At 41.0% G+C, this 16,557-nt stretch overlaps 1 protein-coding gene across 1 annotated transcript; it reads left to right on the top strand.

Moving 5' to 3' along the window:
* Window positions 1-1,618: 1,618 nt before the first annotated feature.
* Window positions 1,619-16,374, top strand: itgb6 (integrin, beta 6). The gene is made up of 16 exons (XM_058088508.1): window positions 1,619-1,724; window positions 4,143-4,344; window positions 6,494-6,573; window positions 6,653-6,851; window positions 6,922-7,168; window positions 7,762-7,927; window positions 7,992-8,153; window positions 8,227-8,322; window positions 8,411-8,500; window positions 10,307-10,441; window positions 11,142-11,559; window positions 11,635-11,857; window positions 13,137-13,231; window positions 14,608-14,721; window positions 14,790-14,956; window positions 15,838-16,374. Exons 2-16 carry the CDS (start codon window positions 4,284-4,286, stop codon window positions 15,934-15,936), a joined length of 2,352 nt encoding a protein of 783 aa, XP_057944491.1. The 5' UTR covers window positions 1,619-1,724; window positions 4,143-4,283; the 3' UTR covers window positions 15,937-16,374.
* Window positions 16,375-16,557: the final 183 nt, after the last annotated feature.

Below are 16,557 nucleotides of genomic sequence, written 5' to 3'. Positions count from 1 at the left end.
ACATACATACATACATACATACATACATACATACATATATACATACATACATACATATACGTATATATACATACATACACATATATATACATACATGCATACATGCATACATACATACATACATACATACATACATACATACATACATACATACATACATACATACATACATACATACATACATACATACATACATACATACATACATACATACATACATACATACATACATACATACATACATACATACATACATACATACATACATACATACATACATACATACATACTTACATCAATAGAACAAGACTCATACCAGTAGTATGTTATGCCGTATGTAGCTTATTAATATGCATTGGCATTTGGTTCACATATTTAATATTGCATAGACTTCCATTTTAGAGTGAACGATGCTCTTCTCTTTCTCTTTTTTTTTCAATATGAATTTACAACATAGTCTGGCCAATTAGGCTGCATGTCAGACAAGTGGTTAGCGCACTGGCCTCACAGCTAGGAGACCTGAGTTCAATTCTCTCGGCCATCTCTGTTTGCATGTTCTCCCCGTGCACGCTTGGGTTTTCTCCGGGTACTCCGGTTTCCTCCCACATTCCAAAAACATGCTAGGTTAATTGGCGACTCCAAATTGTCACCTCACTACCTCTCTGCCCTTTAGTACTGCATGACAATGCAAGTGTTGCATGCTATTGTAAAACAACACATACCATCATATGCAGACACCACAGGAGTGCCTGGCCACTTTCACTACTTGATGCTATGTTGCTAGGTGATAGGAAGCTAATTTACTCATGTCTAAAGGCAAATACACACATGGCATTATGCAAGGACACTATCGGACTGCCTTAACACTTTTAGGACTTGGTGCTTTCTTGCTAGATGCTACCATGCTAACTGTTAGCATGTTAGCATTTTAGCTAATTTACTCATGTCTAAAGGCAAATAGACACATGGCATGATGCAGGGACACTACGGGACTGCCTTGGGACGTTCGTCGCTTAGTGCTATCTTGCTAGGTGTCACCATGCTAACTGTTCTGTTCATGAAGTAAGTATCCATGTAAAGTGTTGCATTCCTTCAAAAGCAATAGAAGTTATGCTGAATACACTGAGACTGACCATAATCATTAAGCTCTATTATTCATTTCCCCTCACCTATACGAGAATGTGTACACCTGCATTCCAGCCATACCAAGGAGGCTGTATTCCAACACTGGCACTCCTCTTTGGCTGTCCTCCTCCTCACCACAAGAAAGAATTAAACTTGAGCAAACATGTGGACCTTCAACATATCCAAATAATATTTTACTCTGGTCATTTCAGTTCATTCTCGATGAGACACTGCAGTGGAGCTCTCATAGGCAGCAGTTGCTACTGTCACTCATTGTCATCTCACACACACACACACACACACACACACACACACACACACGCAAGCAAGTTGCAGCCTGTTCAAACACCCACACATGACCCCAGCATGCATGCACACACACTCACCCACGTTCGGACACACGCACACATGAGCCAAGTGGCATGGGCAGCGGAGTCACCCCATGCTTCATAAAGGGCGCCGTTACAATGGCTTTCCTGTTACGCTCACCACAGAGCTGAGATACAATAGCACTTAGTGTACAAGTCCATTTCACACCATTTTTCACTGGATGACAAGGACGACAGAGGCCAGCATGTTTCCAGAGGACGCCCCTGAAGGTGAGCTGACACATTGCAGGGTTCCTTGCATATTCTTCCATTTCTATGCAAAGTGCTGTGAGGGGAATTTTTAATGAGTGACCCAAGTCACATTGTCATTTGCAACATTTTAAAATATTATCTGGAGTGTGGCCAAAAGAGCATTTTGTTTCAGGCTTACTGGTGAGGCAAGTAAAAGTGGTAATTAATGAGAAGAACAAGCTTTATGGAGCTTCATGAACACAATCATTCCACACAGTGACGCTTCAAGATGGTAAGGTGGATCAAGATACAGCAAGCTGAGAAGGCCTGTCAAGAAAATAGAAAGGAATTGCAGTCATGGGATTAGTCCAGGGGGGTGGATTCTGGGGGTGACAGATAGGACTCACCCAGATCCACATGGGTGTGGTGCTGACTGGAGAGATTCAGCCGAGCGGAGAAAAGCGGTGAAATTTGCCCTGCAGGTGTTAGCAGTTGAACACCTCCCAAGCTACACAGTCTTCTCCTCACTGATGTGGGCTGTCTTGTTTTTCATGGGAGTTCAAAGTAAAGGCTGATGAATGTCTGACGAGACTGTGATTCATATTCAGGTCGCTGGTGTTGTTAATAATTGACATATCTGCTGTTATGGTGCCTGGGTAATAAGGCCTGAAAGGCGTTATTTACAAATGGTGTGGCCTGTCTGCCTTTTATTAGTCTCCTCCAACTATAGTTCACTACTATTAGCACCGGAGCTTCATATCAACCACACTACCTTCAGAACTACTTTGACGCTCTGATTCTCAGTCCAAAGCGAACGTTGTCAAACGTGAAGGTTCCTGATGTGTTGGCTGGTGAGTGTATGAGCTAAAGAATACCTCTTGTGTGTGTATATACAGTAGATAGATACAGTATAGATAAATCAATATAATGCTATTCATGGACATATTTGAAAAAGTTACAAAATATAACTTTTATAATGTGTAATATATGTGAATGTGAGTGAATGCATGTTTGTCTGTGTGTGTCCAGTCAATGATGTGTCAGCTGGGGTAGGCTCCAGGTCATTTACATAAATATGTAAATAGATGTGAATGAATATTTCACAGATTAAAATGTAATGTGGCAATAAAATAATAAAAATAATTTCATCTGAAACTAGATATTTTGTTTACATTGACTGAACTAGTCATTTTAAAGTAGAGCCTAAATAGTCTTAAGCTCAACTATATTGAGTAGATGATACTCAAATTTTTCTAGTAAATCAAATTAAACCCATTTAAATGTACTTAAGGGCTGCACGATGGTTGAGTGGTTAGCACGCAGACCTCACAGCTAGGAGACCAGGGTTCAATTCCACCCTCAGCCACCCTCTCTGTGTGGAGTTTGCATGTTCTCGCCGTGCATGCGTGGGTTTTCTCCGGGTACTCCAGTTTCCTCCCACATTCCAAAAACATGCTAGGCTAATTGGCGACTCCAAATTGTCCATAGGTATGAATGTGAGTGTGAATGGTTGTTTGTCTATATGTGCCCTGTGATTGGCTGGCGACCAGTCCAGGGTGTACCCCGCCTCTAGCCCAAAGACAGCTGGGATAGGCTCCAGCAACCCCGCGACCCTTGTGAGGAAAAAAGCGGTAGAAAATGAATTAACAAATTGATATATGGGTGGCACGGCGGTCGAGTGGTTAGCGCGCAGACCTCACAGCTAGGAGACCAGGGTTCAATTCCACCCTCAGCCACCCTCTCTATGTGGAGTTTGCATGTTCTCCCCGTGCATGCGTGGGTTTTCTCCAGGTACTCCGGTTTCCTCACACATTCCAAAAACATGCTAGTTTAATTGGTGACTCCAAATTGTCCATAGGTATGAATGTGAGTGTGAATGGTTGTTTGTCTATATGTGCCCTGTGATTGGCTGGCAACCAGTCCAGCGTGTACCCCGCCTCTCGCCCGAAGACAGCTCGTGAGGAAAAAAGCGGTAGAAAATGAATGAATGAATGAATGAATTAATATATGTGAATGTTTGTCTGTATGTGTCCAGTCAATGATGTGTCAGGTAGGCTCCAGATCACGTGATAAATAAATATGTAAATAGATGTGAATTAATATTTCACACATTAAAATGTAATGTTACCTTAATGTTGCACTTAACTTTTTAGACTATATGTACTGTATTTGACAGTTAAAAGTAATATTTGACGGTAAATATAAATATATATATATAGCTGCATTGTGCGTGAGCGCATGCGTGTGTTGGACTTTTTGGCAGTGCGCAATTGCTTTTTTTTTTAAAGCTTCCTCAATAAACGTGTCAGCAACATGACGTGCTAGACTCCTTAGCGGTCTTAGCACAGGCGGCTTTCTCACTCGCTGCCTCACCTGGACGGAAGTGAGCATAAAAGGCAGCACAGGTGAGGCAGCAGCTCACCTCCTCTTCCTCCGCCTCCTTACTCCTGCCCGCAGGTAAAACTACACGGCGGCGCCTCTCCTCCAGTCCACCTTCGATTGAAAAGAGCAAGCATGAGGCTGGACTTTGAGTCGTGTAAACATGAGACAACCTGAGAAGTTGTTGTACATCCTACCAACAAGACACGTCACGGACTAATGGGTCTTCTCCTGCTGGGCCTGAGCTTGATTCTCCGCTACTGGATCACCACCGTGGAAGGTGAGTATACTCTGATACTGTATGTAGTGCAAACAAAGAGTTACACCGCATCAAGTTGTGTTTATTATTTTCAACTCTTTGCGTTATCATTCGTAGAAACATTAATTAAATGCAAATGATGCTGGCACTCATTTAAACACAAAAATAATTAATGTAATATGTTTATCATTGTGGTAGTAGTTTGCAGTTTTTATGGTGTTACTATACTACATCAATACAATCACTAACATGTCAACTTAATATGACATAATATGACATGTAGAATGAATTACATTGAGCAGGTGAGCTTAATTGCGGCTGGTGATTCCATACAGCATGCATATTAACATAAATAAATAAGCACATTTTCCTTTATTTGCAGGTTTATAAACTTGCAGTACTTTTCGGTGAACAAAAGTAGTCACTATTTAAGATAGTGATATTCAAAGTACAGCCCAGGGGCCATTTGCAGCTCATAGCTTGTTTTTTTTTTATTAGCTTGCACCTTATTCCATATATAATATTAAATATAATAATAATAATTATTATATTATATATTATATTATATATAATTATATAATATATTATATAATGTATTATATTATATATTATAAATAATAATAATAATAATAAATAATATAATATTAAACTTGGAATTAAACATAGCCTGCATGCAAACATTCTAAAAGATAGGGCCACACACAAAATACAAAACTTGAATGGATCATACTTCCATACATTATGAATAATATACCAATATAAATAATGTAAAGCTGAGATGCTTTTACCTATTATGTCTGGAACTAGCAAATCACATTAACCCCCCCACACACACATGCTATTATTATCACAATAAGGCGGCACGGCGGTCTAGTGGTTAGCGCGCAGACCTCACAGCTAGGAGACCAGCATTCAATTCCACCCTCGGCCATCTCTGTGTGGAGTCTGCATGTTCTCCTCGTGCATGCATGGGTTTTCTCCGGGTACTACGGTTTCCGGTCGGCTGGCGACCAGTCTAGGATGTACCCCGCCTCGCGCCCAAAGACAGCTGGGATAGGCTCCAGCACCCCCGCGACCCTCGTGAGGAAAAAGCAGTAGAAAATGAAACTCCTTCTCTGAGGAGTTTCCATTGGACACCCTAAGTTGTCCACAGGTGTGAATGTACAGTAAGTGTGATTGTGTGAGTTTGTGGTTGTATGTGTTCACTGTGTGTAGCAACCAGTCCCCAAATTAGCTGTCATCGGCTTCAGGTTACCCATGACTCTGAATAGCATAAACCAGGGGTCTCAAACTCAATTTACCTGTGGGCCACTGGAGCTAGGGTCTGGGCGAGGCTGGGCTGCATCAGGTTTTCCACAAAAAACAAAAAAACGCATTTATTAAAAACAGAAAAATTAATAAACTTTGCTTTGGTTCCGATTTTCTACAAGAAAAGCTCTGATAAAACATTCCACTGTTCTCAAATATCTTAATTTTTATTTTTCTACATAAAATAAGATCAAGAATAAAGAAAATCAATCAATAAGTAATAAATAAATATAATAATAATGAAACGGCAAATAATTAAAACTTAAGAAACCACATATAGTTGGTGGGTAGACAAATTATTTTTTCAGATTAAAATGAACAAAGCATTATTAGAGCCCTGTAGACATGACAAAACACGACTATAGTCACATTTATACTCTTTTTATTTACAACATATTGCGCAACTGCAGGGTCTTGAGACACATGCTAACTCGCAAACTGGAGAGCTAGTGATCTAAATGGTAGCCTTCAAGTTATTTCCTTTAAACGTAAATAGCCAAAAACTTACCACTTCCACACGGACCGGGAGAATAACTATTAACATTTATTTAACCTTTAACATGAACATTAATCAAACGTAATATTTTTTTCTGGGTACATGATACCATACAGCATCCATATCAAACTTACATTAAACTTTCATATCAAGGCGGGGGCCTCAAACTTGTGTCCCCGCGTGTTTGAGACCCCTGGCATAAGCAGTATAGAAAATGAATACATGATTATTATTATTATTATTATATGCCAAGGTTTTAATACTTGTTTTGTTTGATCTCACTTGATTTTGTATGAAATACTACATGGTGGAACAGCAGTGCATATTACAAAGAACTGTATGTCAATATTTGTGTGTGTATTGCAGGTTCATGTTCAGATGGAAACGCTGTGAGTTGTGATGAATGTCTTCAACTTGGTCCATACTGTGCCTGGTGCACACAGGAGGTAGGCAGCAGCAGCAGCGTAGCGTAACACTTGCTGATCCTAACATTATATGTTTCATATGTGGTCTTTTTTTCCTCAGAATTTTACAAACTGGCTGTCAGTCAATGAAAGATGTGACACAATTGACAACCTCTTAGAAAAAGGTTGTGCTAGTAGTCTGTTGGAGTTCCCTATTTCCAAAGCCCAAATTCTTCAGGATCAACCACTTGGAAAGAAGACTTCCAACATGAACCGAACTCAGATCTCCCCACAGAAAATGGCACTGAAGCTACGACCAGGTAATTTGGAATCTACCAAACATCTCCGGCGATGTCTCCTTGTTGTTATACTGAAATATGTTTGGGGCAGGCAGTCAGGTGACTTTTCAGGTGAAAGTCCAGCACACTGAAGACTACCCTGTGGATCTCTACTACTTGATGGACTTGTCAGCATCCATGATTGATGATCTGAACACGATCAAGGACCTTGGCTCCACGCTGTCTAAGGAGATGGCGAGCCTCACCAGTAAATTTCGTATGGGCTTTGGTTCTTTTGTGGAGAAACCCGTCCTGCCATTTATCAAGGTGACAGAAGAAGAGCTTGCCAACCCTTGCAGGTAAAACAGAGACAACACTTGTATTTTTTTTCAGTGAATTGAATCACAATTAAGGCAGCACGGTGGTCGAGTGGTTAGCGCGCAGACCTCACAGCTAGGGGACCAGGGTTCAATTCCAACCTCGGCTATCTCTGTGTGGAGTTTGCATGTTCTCCCCGTGCATGCGTGGGGTTTCTCCGGTTTCCTCCCACATTCCAAAAACATGCTAGGTTAATTGGCGACTCCAAAATATGAGTGTGGAGACTAGCTAGGAGACCAGGGTTCAATTCCACTCTCAGCCACCCTCTCTGTGTGGAGTTTGTTCTCGCCGTGCATGTGTGGGTTTTCTCCGGGTACTCCGGTTTCCTCCCACATTCCAAAAACATGCTAGGCTAATTGGCGACTCCAAATTGTCCATAGGTATGAATGTGAGTGTGAATCGTTTGTCTATATGTGCCCTGTGATTGGCTGGCGACCAGTCCAGGGTGTACCCCGCCTCTCGCCCGAAGACAGCTGGGATAGGCTCCAGCACCTCCGCGACCCTCGTGAGGAAAAAGCGGTAGAAAATGAATGAATGAATGAATCACAATTCCTTGTTTCTTTCAATTTAACAGCAGCGCCGGCGAGACCTGCATGCCGACGTTTGGCTACAAACACGTCTTGTCTCTGACGAGCAACACTGACAAGTTCAACGAGATGGTCTCCATGCAGCACGTGTCTGCTAACGTTGATGTTCCAGAGTGCGGCTTTGATGCTGTCATGCAGGCAGCGGTTTGCGGGGTAAGTTTCACTTTTGAACACAGAAATGGGATTCCAGTTAAAATACAACTCCTCTTTCTGATAGGACAAGATAGGTTGGAGGAATGATTCCATGCGCCTGCTGGTGTTTGTCAGTGATGCTGACTCACACTTTGGGATGGACAGCAAAATGGCTGGAATTGTCATTCCCAACGACTGCCAGTGTCACCTGGACACCAACAATGAATACTCCATGTCCACAGAGCAGGTTTGATAACATTTTTATTTTGTTGACAGTAAAGAATCACATATTTTTTTTCACATATCTCATTTATCTTTAGGAGTATCCAACTCTAGGCCAGATCATTGACAAAGTGGTGGAAAACAATATCTTATTGGTTTTTGCTGTGACAGAAAAGCAGAAGCTAAACTATGAGGTAAAGCATTCCTTGGGAAAAAAAAAGATTCTGCAGTAATGACGTTTGCATTAAACTGTGGGACTGTTGTTTTTTCTTCCTCTCTTAGAACTACGCAAGTCTCATACCTGGCGCCACTGTTGGAGTCGTAGCCACAGATTCTCGCAACATCCTGGAATTGATTTTAACAGCATACAAAGTAAGTGTGAGAAAAAAAGTTGTTTGTGGTTGAAACGTCTTTGTGTTTTTCTCTCAATTTTTCCTTTCATTCTCTCTTCTATCACTTTTGCTTCCTTCCTCTTGCCCGGGAATTTTGCGTCAGCATGCTGAACAGCGAGTCTCAGCTTGTCCCGGACGTTTCATCTGTTTGTGCCTCTGATACTGACTTACTCGTTTTTCTCAGGCCTCTTGTTCTTCTCTAGTGTTCTCTTGTTCTTGGCAAATTTAGCATCAGTCAGTTGACAGTTTGGTAATTTGTGACTGATTCTTTAGCACTGAAGAGGTGGACATCCTATAATTTTAGTGGTTAATGCATCTAAATAAAATAAGTTAATTAATCTGGGGCTTGATCAAAAACTCTTGAATCTAATGCGTAGCATAACATTGTGTCCGCAATTCTGTGGGAACAGCCTGAAAAGTGGATTGAAATGGTAAGTCAGCACACCCTCTCTCAGGTCCAATATCAGTCACTCCTGTTTTCAAAAATGTTCTTCTAAGCCAACATCTTGTCTTTCTAGAAGAGTGGAAGTTGATACAGCTGCATATTTTCTTCCATTTTGTGGGGGAAGTTACTTTTGATACATTTTTTCCACTAAAGAGGCTAAAACCAATTAATTGTAAGTGAATTATTCTAAACTATCCATCCATTTTCTATACCGCTTATTCTCACTGTGGTCACGGGTATGCTGGAGCCTATCCCAGCTGTCTTTGGGTGAGAGGCGGGGTACACCCTGGGCTGGTCGCCAGCCAATCACAGGGCACATATAGACAAACAACCATTCACACTCACATTCATACCTATGGACAATTTGGAGTCGCCAATTAACCTAGCATGTTTTTGGAATGTGGGAGGAAACCGGAGTACGCGGCGAAAACCGCACACAAAGATGCCCGAGCGGAGAATCGAACGTGGGTCTTCCCGATGTCCTGACTGTGTGGCCACTATGCAGCACTATGCTAAACTATCTGAACAAAATATCAACATCTTATCTAATAATACAATATATCTCATTAGCAATGAATTAATGTAATGTTTATTATGTTTTGAGAATAATAAAAAATGAACTGCAGGCCAAAAATCACCACTAGTGTAGGGGCAATGGGCCGATGTGTCCCAATACTTGTAGCAGCAGTAATACTAAATAGTGATGATGGCAATGTCATGGAAAAGGAGAGTTCATCAGGGTTTTCTGAAGTTTCGCTCTTCTAATATTTACCACTTGTCTTCAGCCTTCAATCATCACAAACCTTTCTGCACAAAATAAGATGAAAAATAAATAAATCCTTTAAATCCTTTCAACTTAAATAGCCAAAAACTTACCACTTTCACACGGATAGGGAGGATAAATATTAACAGTTATTTAACCTTTAACATGAACATTAGTCAAACGTAATAATTTTTTCTGGGTACATGATACCATACAGCCTCCATATCAAACTTGCGCGGGCCGCACTAACATTAAACTTTCATATCAAGGCGGGGGCCTCAAACTAGTGTCCAGCGGGCCACATTTGGCCCACGGGCCGCATGTTTGAGACCACTGATCCAGACAGACCGTCACAGAGTTTATTTGTAAAAGTTAGCCTCTCCCCATGCTGAGGTGAGTCATCACTCTTTCTTCAGGTTATTTTTTTATGTCCCAGCACACCTGGGAAAGTGACTCACCCTGGAAAGCAGATAAAGGCAGAAGGCTTTGCGTGTTAGAGGTCAGCGCAGAGTAAAATTGTACTTAAAATATATGCAAAGTGATGTGATGTTTGTTTCTTATTAAATGATGATTCCCAGGAACTGCGATCAGAGATTGAACTGGAGGTCCTTGGAGATACAGAAGAGCTCAAGATGTCCTTCACTGCCGTTTGTCCGGATGGGACCGTCTTCCCAGATGTGAAACGCTGTTCCCATGTCAAACCTGGAGAGACGGTCAGTTCTGTTTATACTCAGTCACTTTCAATGTGTCCAGACATTACAGTGTACTTGTACCTTTCATGCACTATTTTTCATATTATTCTTAAAACTAATAGAAACCAACACAGCAGTTAGTTTTCAGTGGTTAAAAAGAGGCATATAAACTAGGGATGCTCGGATCTGGGTTTTAGGCTGCTGATTCCGATACCGATCATCCATGAGTGAAATCAGACGAGAGCAGAATACTAAAAACTAAACTAAGATAAGATAAGATAAGATATGCCTTTATTCGTCCCTTAGTGGGGAAATTTGCATTGCACAGCAGGAAGAGTACAGAATCAGTTAAGCAGTACAAAATACACAATATAGAAAAATAAACAATATAAACAACCCAAGTATTAACAAAAACAGTTTTTCCCAAGTACAGTATGTAGATAATATGAAACGAGATGTGATATATGACCAGTCTATACACTGAGATCTTGTTAGAGAGTTAATATGAGGCATTATGGAAATACTTCACATAGAACTTAGTATATTGCATTTAGAGCCCTTAATATTGCACATGGAGGTTGATCAGATATTGCACAGTGAATGGGGTCTGGAGTAACTATACTGACTATAAAAGCAAGTATTACACAGATGTACATAAACTAAAAGAAAATATTACCTTTCTGTTTTGGTTATTTACTTTCTCCACATCTGCTCCACTTAGGTGGTGTTCAGGGTGTCGGTTGAGCATCCAGGATGCCTCTCTGGAAGTAGACACTTCTCCTTAAAGCCAGTGGGCCTGCAGGACACTTTGGACATTGAATTAGAGTCCCAGTGCTCCTGTGAGTGCCTGCAGCCTCCCGAAGCCAACGGCAGCCAGTGCACTGAGGGTCAGGGGACTTTCCAATGTGGCGTTTGCGCGTGTCAACCAGGCTTTTCAGGAGCCGAGTGTGAATGCAATGAAGAAAACGCAGTGTTGAGTAACTGCGTTGCAAACAATGACACTGATATCTGCAGCGGACAGGGGCAATGCTACTGCGGAGAGTGTGTGTGTGACGCATCCAGCTTTGGTCACATCTACGGGTCTTACTGCGAATGTGACAATTACTCATGTGTTCGCTTCCGTGGGGAACTTTGCGGAGGTGAGTAATTCCATTCTTGTGTGTTGTTCGTGTGTTTCTATGTAACCCTTTTGATTTGTTATGTTGGTGTTTCAGGCCACGGAGAATGTGTCTGTGGAGAGTGTCAGTGCCAAAGTGGCTGGGTAGGGGAGTACTGTAACTGCAGTAGCAGCAGTGAGGCATGCATGTCCGAGGATGGAGTCCTGTGCAGTGGCAGAGGCAAGTGTGAGTGTGGCCACTGTGTCTGCTTGGTACCAGGAGCATCAGGAGATATGTGTGAGAAGTGCCCGACATGTGGAGATGCCTGTTCCATTGCAAGGTGAGCGCACATTTTTAAAGTATATAGTGCAAAAAAAAAAACATTTTTGCAAATTACTGTCACGGCGGTATAGTGGTTAGCGCGCAGACCTCACAGCTAGGAGACCAGGGTTCAATTCCACCCTCGGCCTTCTCCAGGTACTCCGGTTTCCTCCCACATTCCAAAAACATGTTAGGTTAATTGGCGACTCCAAATTGTCCATAGGTATGAATGTGAGTGTGAATGGTTGTTTGTCTATATGTGCCCTGTGATTGGCCTGCGACCAGTCCAGGGTTTATCCCGCCTCTTGCCCGAAGACAGCTGGGATAGGCTCCAGCACCCCCCGCGACCCTCGTGAGGAAAAGCGGTAGAAAATGAATGAATGAATGAGTGTTGGTTTCATTTCATGTAAATTAAATGTAAAAAAAACAAAAAAACACGTCTAATCTATCAAAAAAATATTTTTTTTGCAAATTACTGTCATGGCGGTCTAGTGGTTAGCACGCAGACCTCACAGCTAGGAGACCAGGGTTCAATTCCACCCTTGGCCATCTTCAGGCACTCCGGTTTCCTCCCACATTCCAAAATGGTTAATTGGCGACTCCAAATTGTCCATAGGTATGAATGTGAGTGTGAATGGTTGTTTGTCTATATGTGCCCTGTGATTGGCCGGCGACCAGTCCAAGGTGTACCCCGCCTCTCGCCCGAAGACAGCTGGGATAGGCTCGAGCACCCCCCGCGACCCTCGTGAGGAAAAGCGGTAGAAAATGAATGAATGAATATCACAAAGAAAAACACCCTTCCCATTATGAAAAGTTGCCACAGCCAAATTGGACTGTTTGTATCGGTTCCAGGTCCACAAAATTTTTCAAACTATAAAAGTGCGAAGGGTACAAAGCAGTACCCTTGAGACTAGAACCCCAGTGACAAGCCTTTGTACCCCTGATGGACTTGTTTTTCAGAACGTGTAACATATAAGATGTTTTATCCTTACGCCACACAATCAGTCTGAATTGTCTTCTCTTGAGTACAAGCATATCAGGTTTTGGACTCCTTGTTCACATGTGTCTGCACCATGCAGGTGACATCAAAAGACGAGTAACGCAGTGAAGGATTTCCTTTCTTTATTGTAAAGCAGCTGTTGGTTCTCGTGCCATTCGATAGCTTCGTTAAATGGGAGAGAGTAAAGCTTTGTGAAAACCGACTAAAGTGAAAGATACATTTAAATAAAAGGTTCTCGCTGCGTGTCAATCATTGAAGCTTTTATGTATTCAGTTATGCGATTTCTGTTTCACAACAGGACATGTGTCGAGTGCCATCTCCAGGCAAAGGAGGATGCTAAGCTGTGTGAAAAAAATTGCAGCCTCCCTAAAATTTACATCAACAGAACAACAGGTACGATAAAAGCTTGTTTTTTTTCTGAGTATGTCTGGAATATCATGTAAATTCTAAATTCATTTAAGTAGAAGTGCAAAAATTATGAAAAAAAAACAGAAAAAGTGAGTAATATTGTGGCATTTATTCTAGTATCTCTAACAAAACTTTAGTGCATGGGTCTCAAACACGCGGCCCGCGGGCCAAATGCGGCCCGCAAGACACTAGTTTGAGGCCCCCGCCTTGATATGAAAGTTTAATGTTAGTGCGGCCCGTGCAAGTTTGATATGGATGCTGTATGGTATCATGTACCCAGAAAAAAATATTACGTTTGATTAATGTTCATGTTAAAGGTTAAATAACTGTTAATAGTTATCCTCCTTCTCCGTGTGGAAGTGGTAAGTTTTTGGCTATTTAAGTTTAAAGGAAATAACTTGGAGGCTACCGTTTAGGTCGCTAGCTCTCTAGTTTGCGAGTTAGCATGTGTCTCAAGACCCTGCAGTTGCGCAATATGTTGTAAATAAAAAGAGTATAAATGTGACTATAGTCGTGTTTTGTCATGTCTACAGGGCTCTAATAATGCTTTGTTAATTTTAATGTGAAAAAAAATAATTTGTCTACCCACCAACTACGTATATGTGGATTCTTAAGCTTTTATTATTTGCCGTTTTATTGTTATTATTATATTTATTTATTTATTACTGATTGATTGATTTTCTTTATTCTTGTTTTGTTTATTTATTTTTCATCTTATTTTGTATAGAAAAATAAAAAGTAAGATATTTGAGAACAGTGGAATGTTTTATAAGAGCTTTTATTGTAGAAAATTGGAACCAAGGCAAAGTTTTTTTGTTTTTAATAAATGCGTTTTTTTGGAAAACGTGATGCGAGCTCCAGTGGCCCCCAAGTAAATTGAGTTTGAGACCCCTGCTTTAGTGCATGCGCTATGAGTGTTAAGGTCTAAAAATGGTTGAGATGAATTGTGACTGCTACGTCCTTCAGACCCTCCCTATTTGATTGTGATCCATGTCCCTTCAGCCAGTGTCGGACAATGGACAACATATTCTTTACCTCGTTATACAGGCAAGGCATGTGAACGACCAATGGAGCGTGGTTTCCTTTAAAGACGAGATTATTTTAAACATGCTAGACGTGTGCAAGCTGAGAACTATATCTGATCATCATTGAGGATTTTCAGGCTTCAGATGTGAAATACAATGGTGGAGGCTACACACTCGCACACACACACGCAGATTGTAGTCTTTGATATGGAAATCACAATGACAGCATAACAGAAGTGAGGCTATCCTTTTACATTCTCACCACAATGTTGAGAGGGAAGGCGATATACAATTCATTCGTGCCTTCATTATATATCTTCAAATTTCCCTTTTTAGGAGAAGACAAGAGCTCCTCTATGCAATGCACACTGATGTCTGAAAATGAGTGCTGGATCTCGTTTAGCGTGGTCGCAAGCGACACAACAACTGTCTACAATCTGCGCATGTACGGTAAGTTAACAAGCAAGATAAGGTGTTGTACTGGTGGGTACCCGGTCTGATCATTTGTACTTGACTAGGTTGTCCTGAACCGCCCAACATCCCCATGATCATCCTGGGGGTCTCACTCTCCATTGTGTGTATTGGGCTGATCCTGCTGGCAGTTTGGAAAGTGCTGGTGTCAGTTCACGACCGTAAAGAGGTGGCCAAGTTTGAGGCTGAGAGAGCAAAGGCAAAATGGCAGTCGGTGAGAATCTGGAATTCCTTATTCAAATCAAATCAAATCAACTTTATTTGTATAGCACTTTTCCTGCAAAGACATGCAACACAAAGTGCTTTACAGAATTAAAACAATTACCACAATTAAAAGGAAAAAACTAAGAAACAAAAGAAATTATTATTGTAATATAACATCCAAAATGTAAAAATATCATAACAATATTAAAATATGATGATTCTACTTCATTGATCACAATTATCTTAAATTTGGCACCCTAACTTGTTTTCTGTTGTATGCCCAACTTATGAGAAACTGTTTCCCAGTGGTTCTCAGTGTTGTGGTGTGAGTGATAGGAAGAAAAGCTCTGAATAATTTGGTGGGAAATCATTACAAAAACATTATTAGACCCAAATTAGAAGATCCATATTTTTTTCCCGGAGAAAATGACCATCTTATAGTCAAGTCACTACAGCATTATGCAATATTCTACTTAATATGCCAAGAAAGTGGTGTATTGCGCCAAAGTCCAGTGCAGCAGAACTGACAGTGTACCTGAATGCACCTGAAAAAGAGAAGGGAAAGAGATCCCAGGCAAGGGGCTCAGCACATGGCTGTTGATCCTGTCTGCAGGATGGCTCACCACCTAGTAAGACTGACATAGATGCCATAAACTGAAGAACCTCACTGACCTTTGGCCTGATTAAGGTCAACCATGAGTCTATTCAATGGTTAATGGCCGCCTATTGGATGAAAACCTTAAACATATATCAGCCACATTTTACCTGCTCCAACTTTAGACATACTGTAGATTCATTTAAACATTACAGGTGTACAAAATGACATATATTTTTTTGTTCTTCATTTCTGCCTCTTATGACTTCATTATGTGTTTTTGTGTTTCTACTCAGGGGACCAACCCACTGTTCAAAAGCTCAACATCTACTTTTAAAAATGTTACATATAAGAGCAGAGAGCGGGACAAGATAATAACAATGGATCACTACTGATTATTAGCTGTAGGCAATGCCATCCAGCATCTGAGTGCACTTAACGTTTGTATGTGTGTGTTGTGCCTATGCGTTTGGGTGTGAATGTGTTCTGTGGGAAACAGATATTTTAAAACACATCTTGACAAACCTACGTGCAGACGAGACTCTGTGAAATAGGCCTACATTTGCTGCTGTTTAAGTGCAGTTTGCCTGCAGCTGCACACACGGATCTCTGCTGCTGCATGAACCTACAAGCTTCCAAGATGCAGCTGCGGGAAGAGAACACTAAAATATTTGAGTGATCGACTACTGAAACAAAATGTTCTTGTGTCCAGCCAATGAATGTAAATGTTATGTCTATGGTTATGTTTTTGTTTTTATTGTAAAGTAAGGCTGAGCCTTCAATGCTGATAATCAAATGTAATGATGTGGCACAATAAATATGACTACCCAGTCTATCTATCTATCAATCACCATTTCAGTTAGAAAATTGCTACATTGTTCTAATCACGTTGTGTACATCGCGTTTTAATGACGTCATTCAAACTCAATATAAACAGTATGTACTATACTGAACTGTACTGTTATTGAACGCAGCACCATGATTGCCAATGAACAGGTAGGAGTTAGCTAACTCGT

This window comes from Doryrhamphus excisus, chromosome 12, assembly GCF_030265055.1.
Source record: "Doryrhamphus excisus isolate RoL2022-K1 chromosome 12, RoL_Dexc_1.0, whole genome shotgun sequence".
Lineage (NCBI taxonomy): Eukaryota > Metazoa > Chordata > Actinopteri > Syngnathiformes > Syngnathidae > Doryrhamphus > Doryrhamphus excisus.
The sequence above is the reverse complement of the archived record's forward strand: the minus strand, read 5'-3'. Positions and strand labels throughout refer to the sequence as shown.

Coding starts and splice junctions, on each gene's coding strand:
- itgb6 (XM_058088508.1), top strand. CDS start 4,284: ATGGGTCTTCTCCTGCTGGGCCTGAGCTTGATTCTCCGCTACTGGATC. Junction 7,928..7,991: donor TGCAGGCAGCGGTTTGCGGG/GTAAGTTTCACT, acceptor TCTTTCTGATAG/GACAAGATAGGTTGGAGGAA. Junction 11,858..13,136: donor GATGCCTGTTCCATTGCAAG/GTGAGCGCACAT, acceptor GTTTCACAACAG/GACATGTGTCGAGTGCCATC.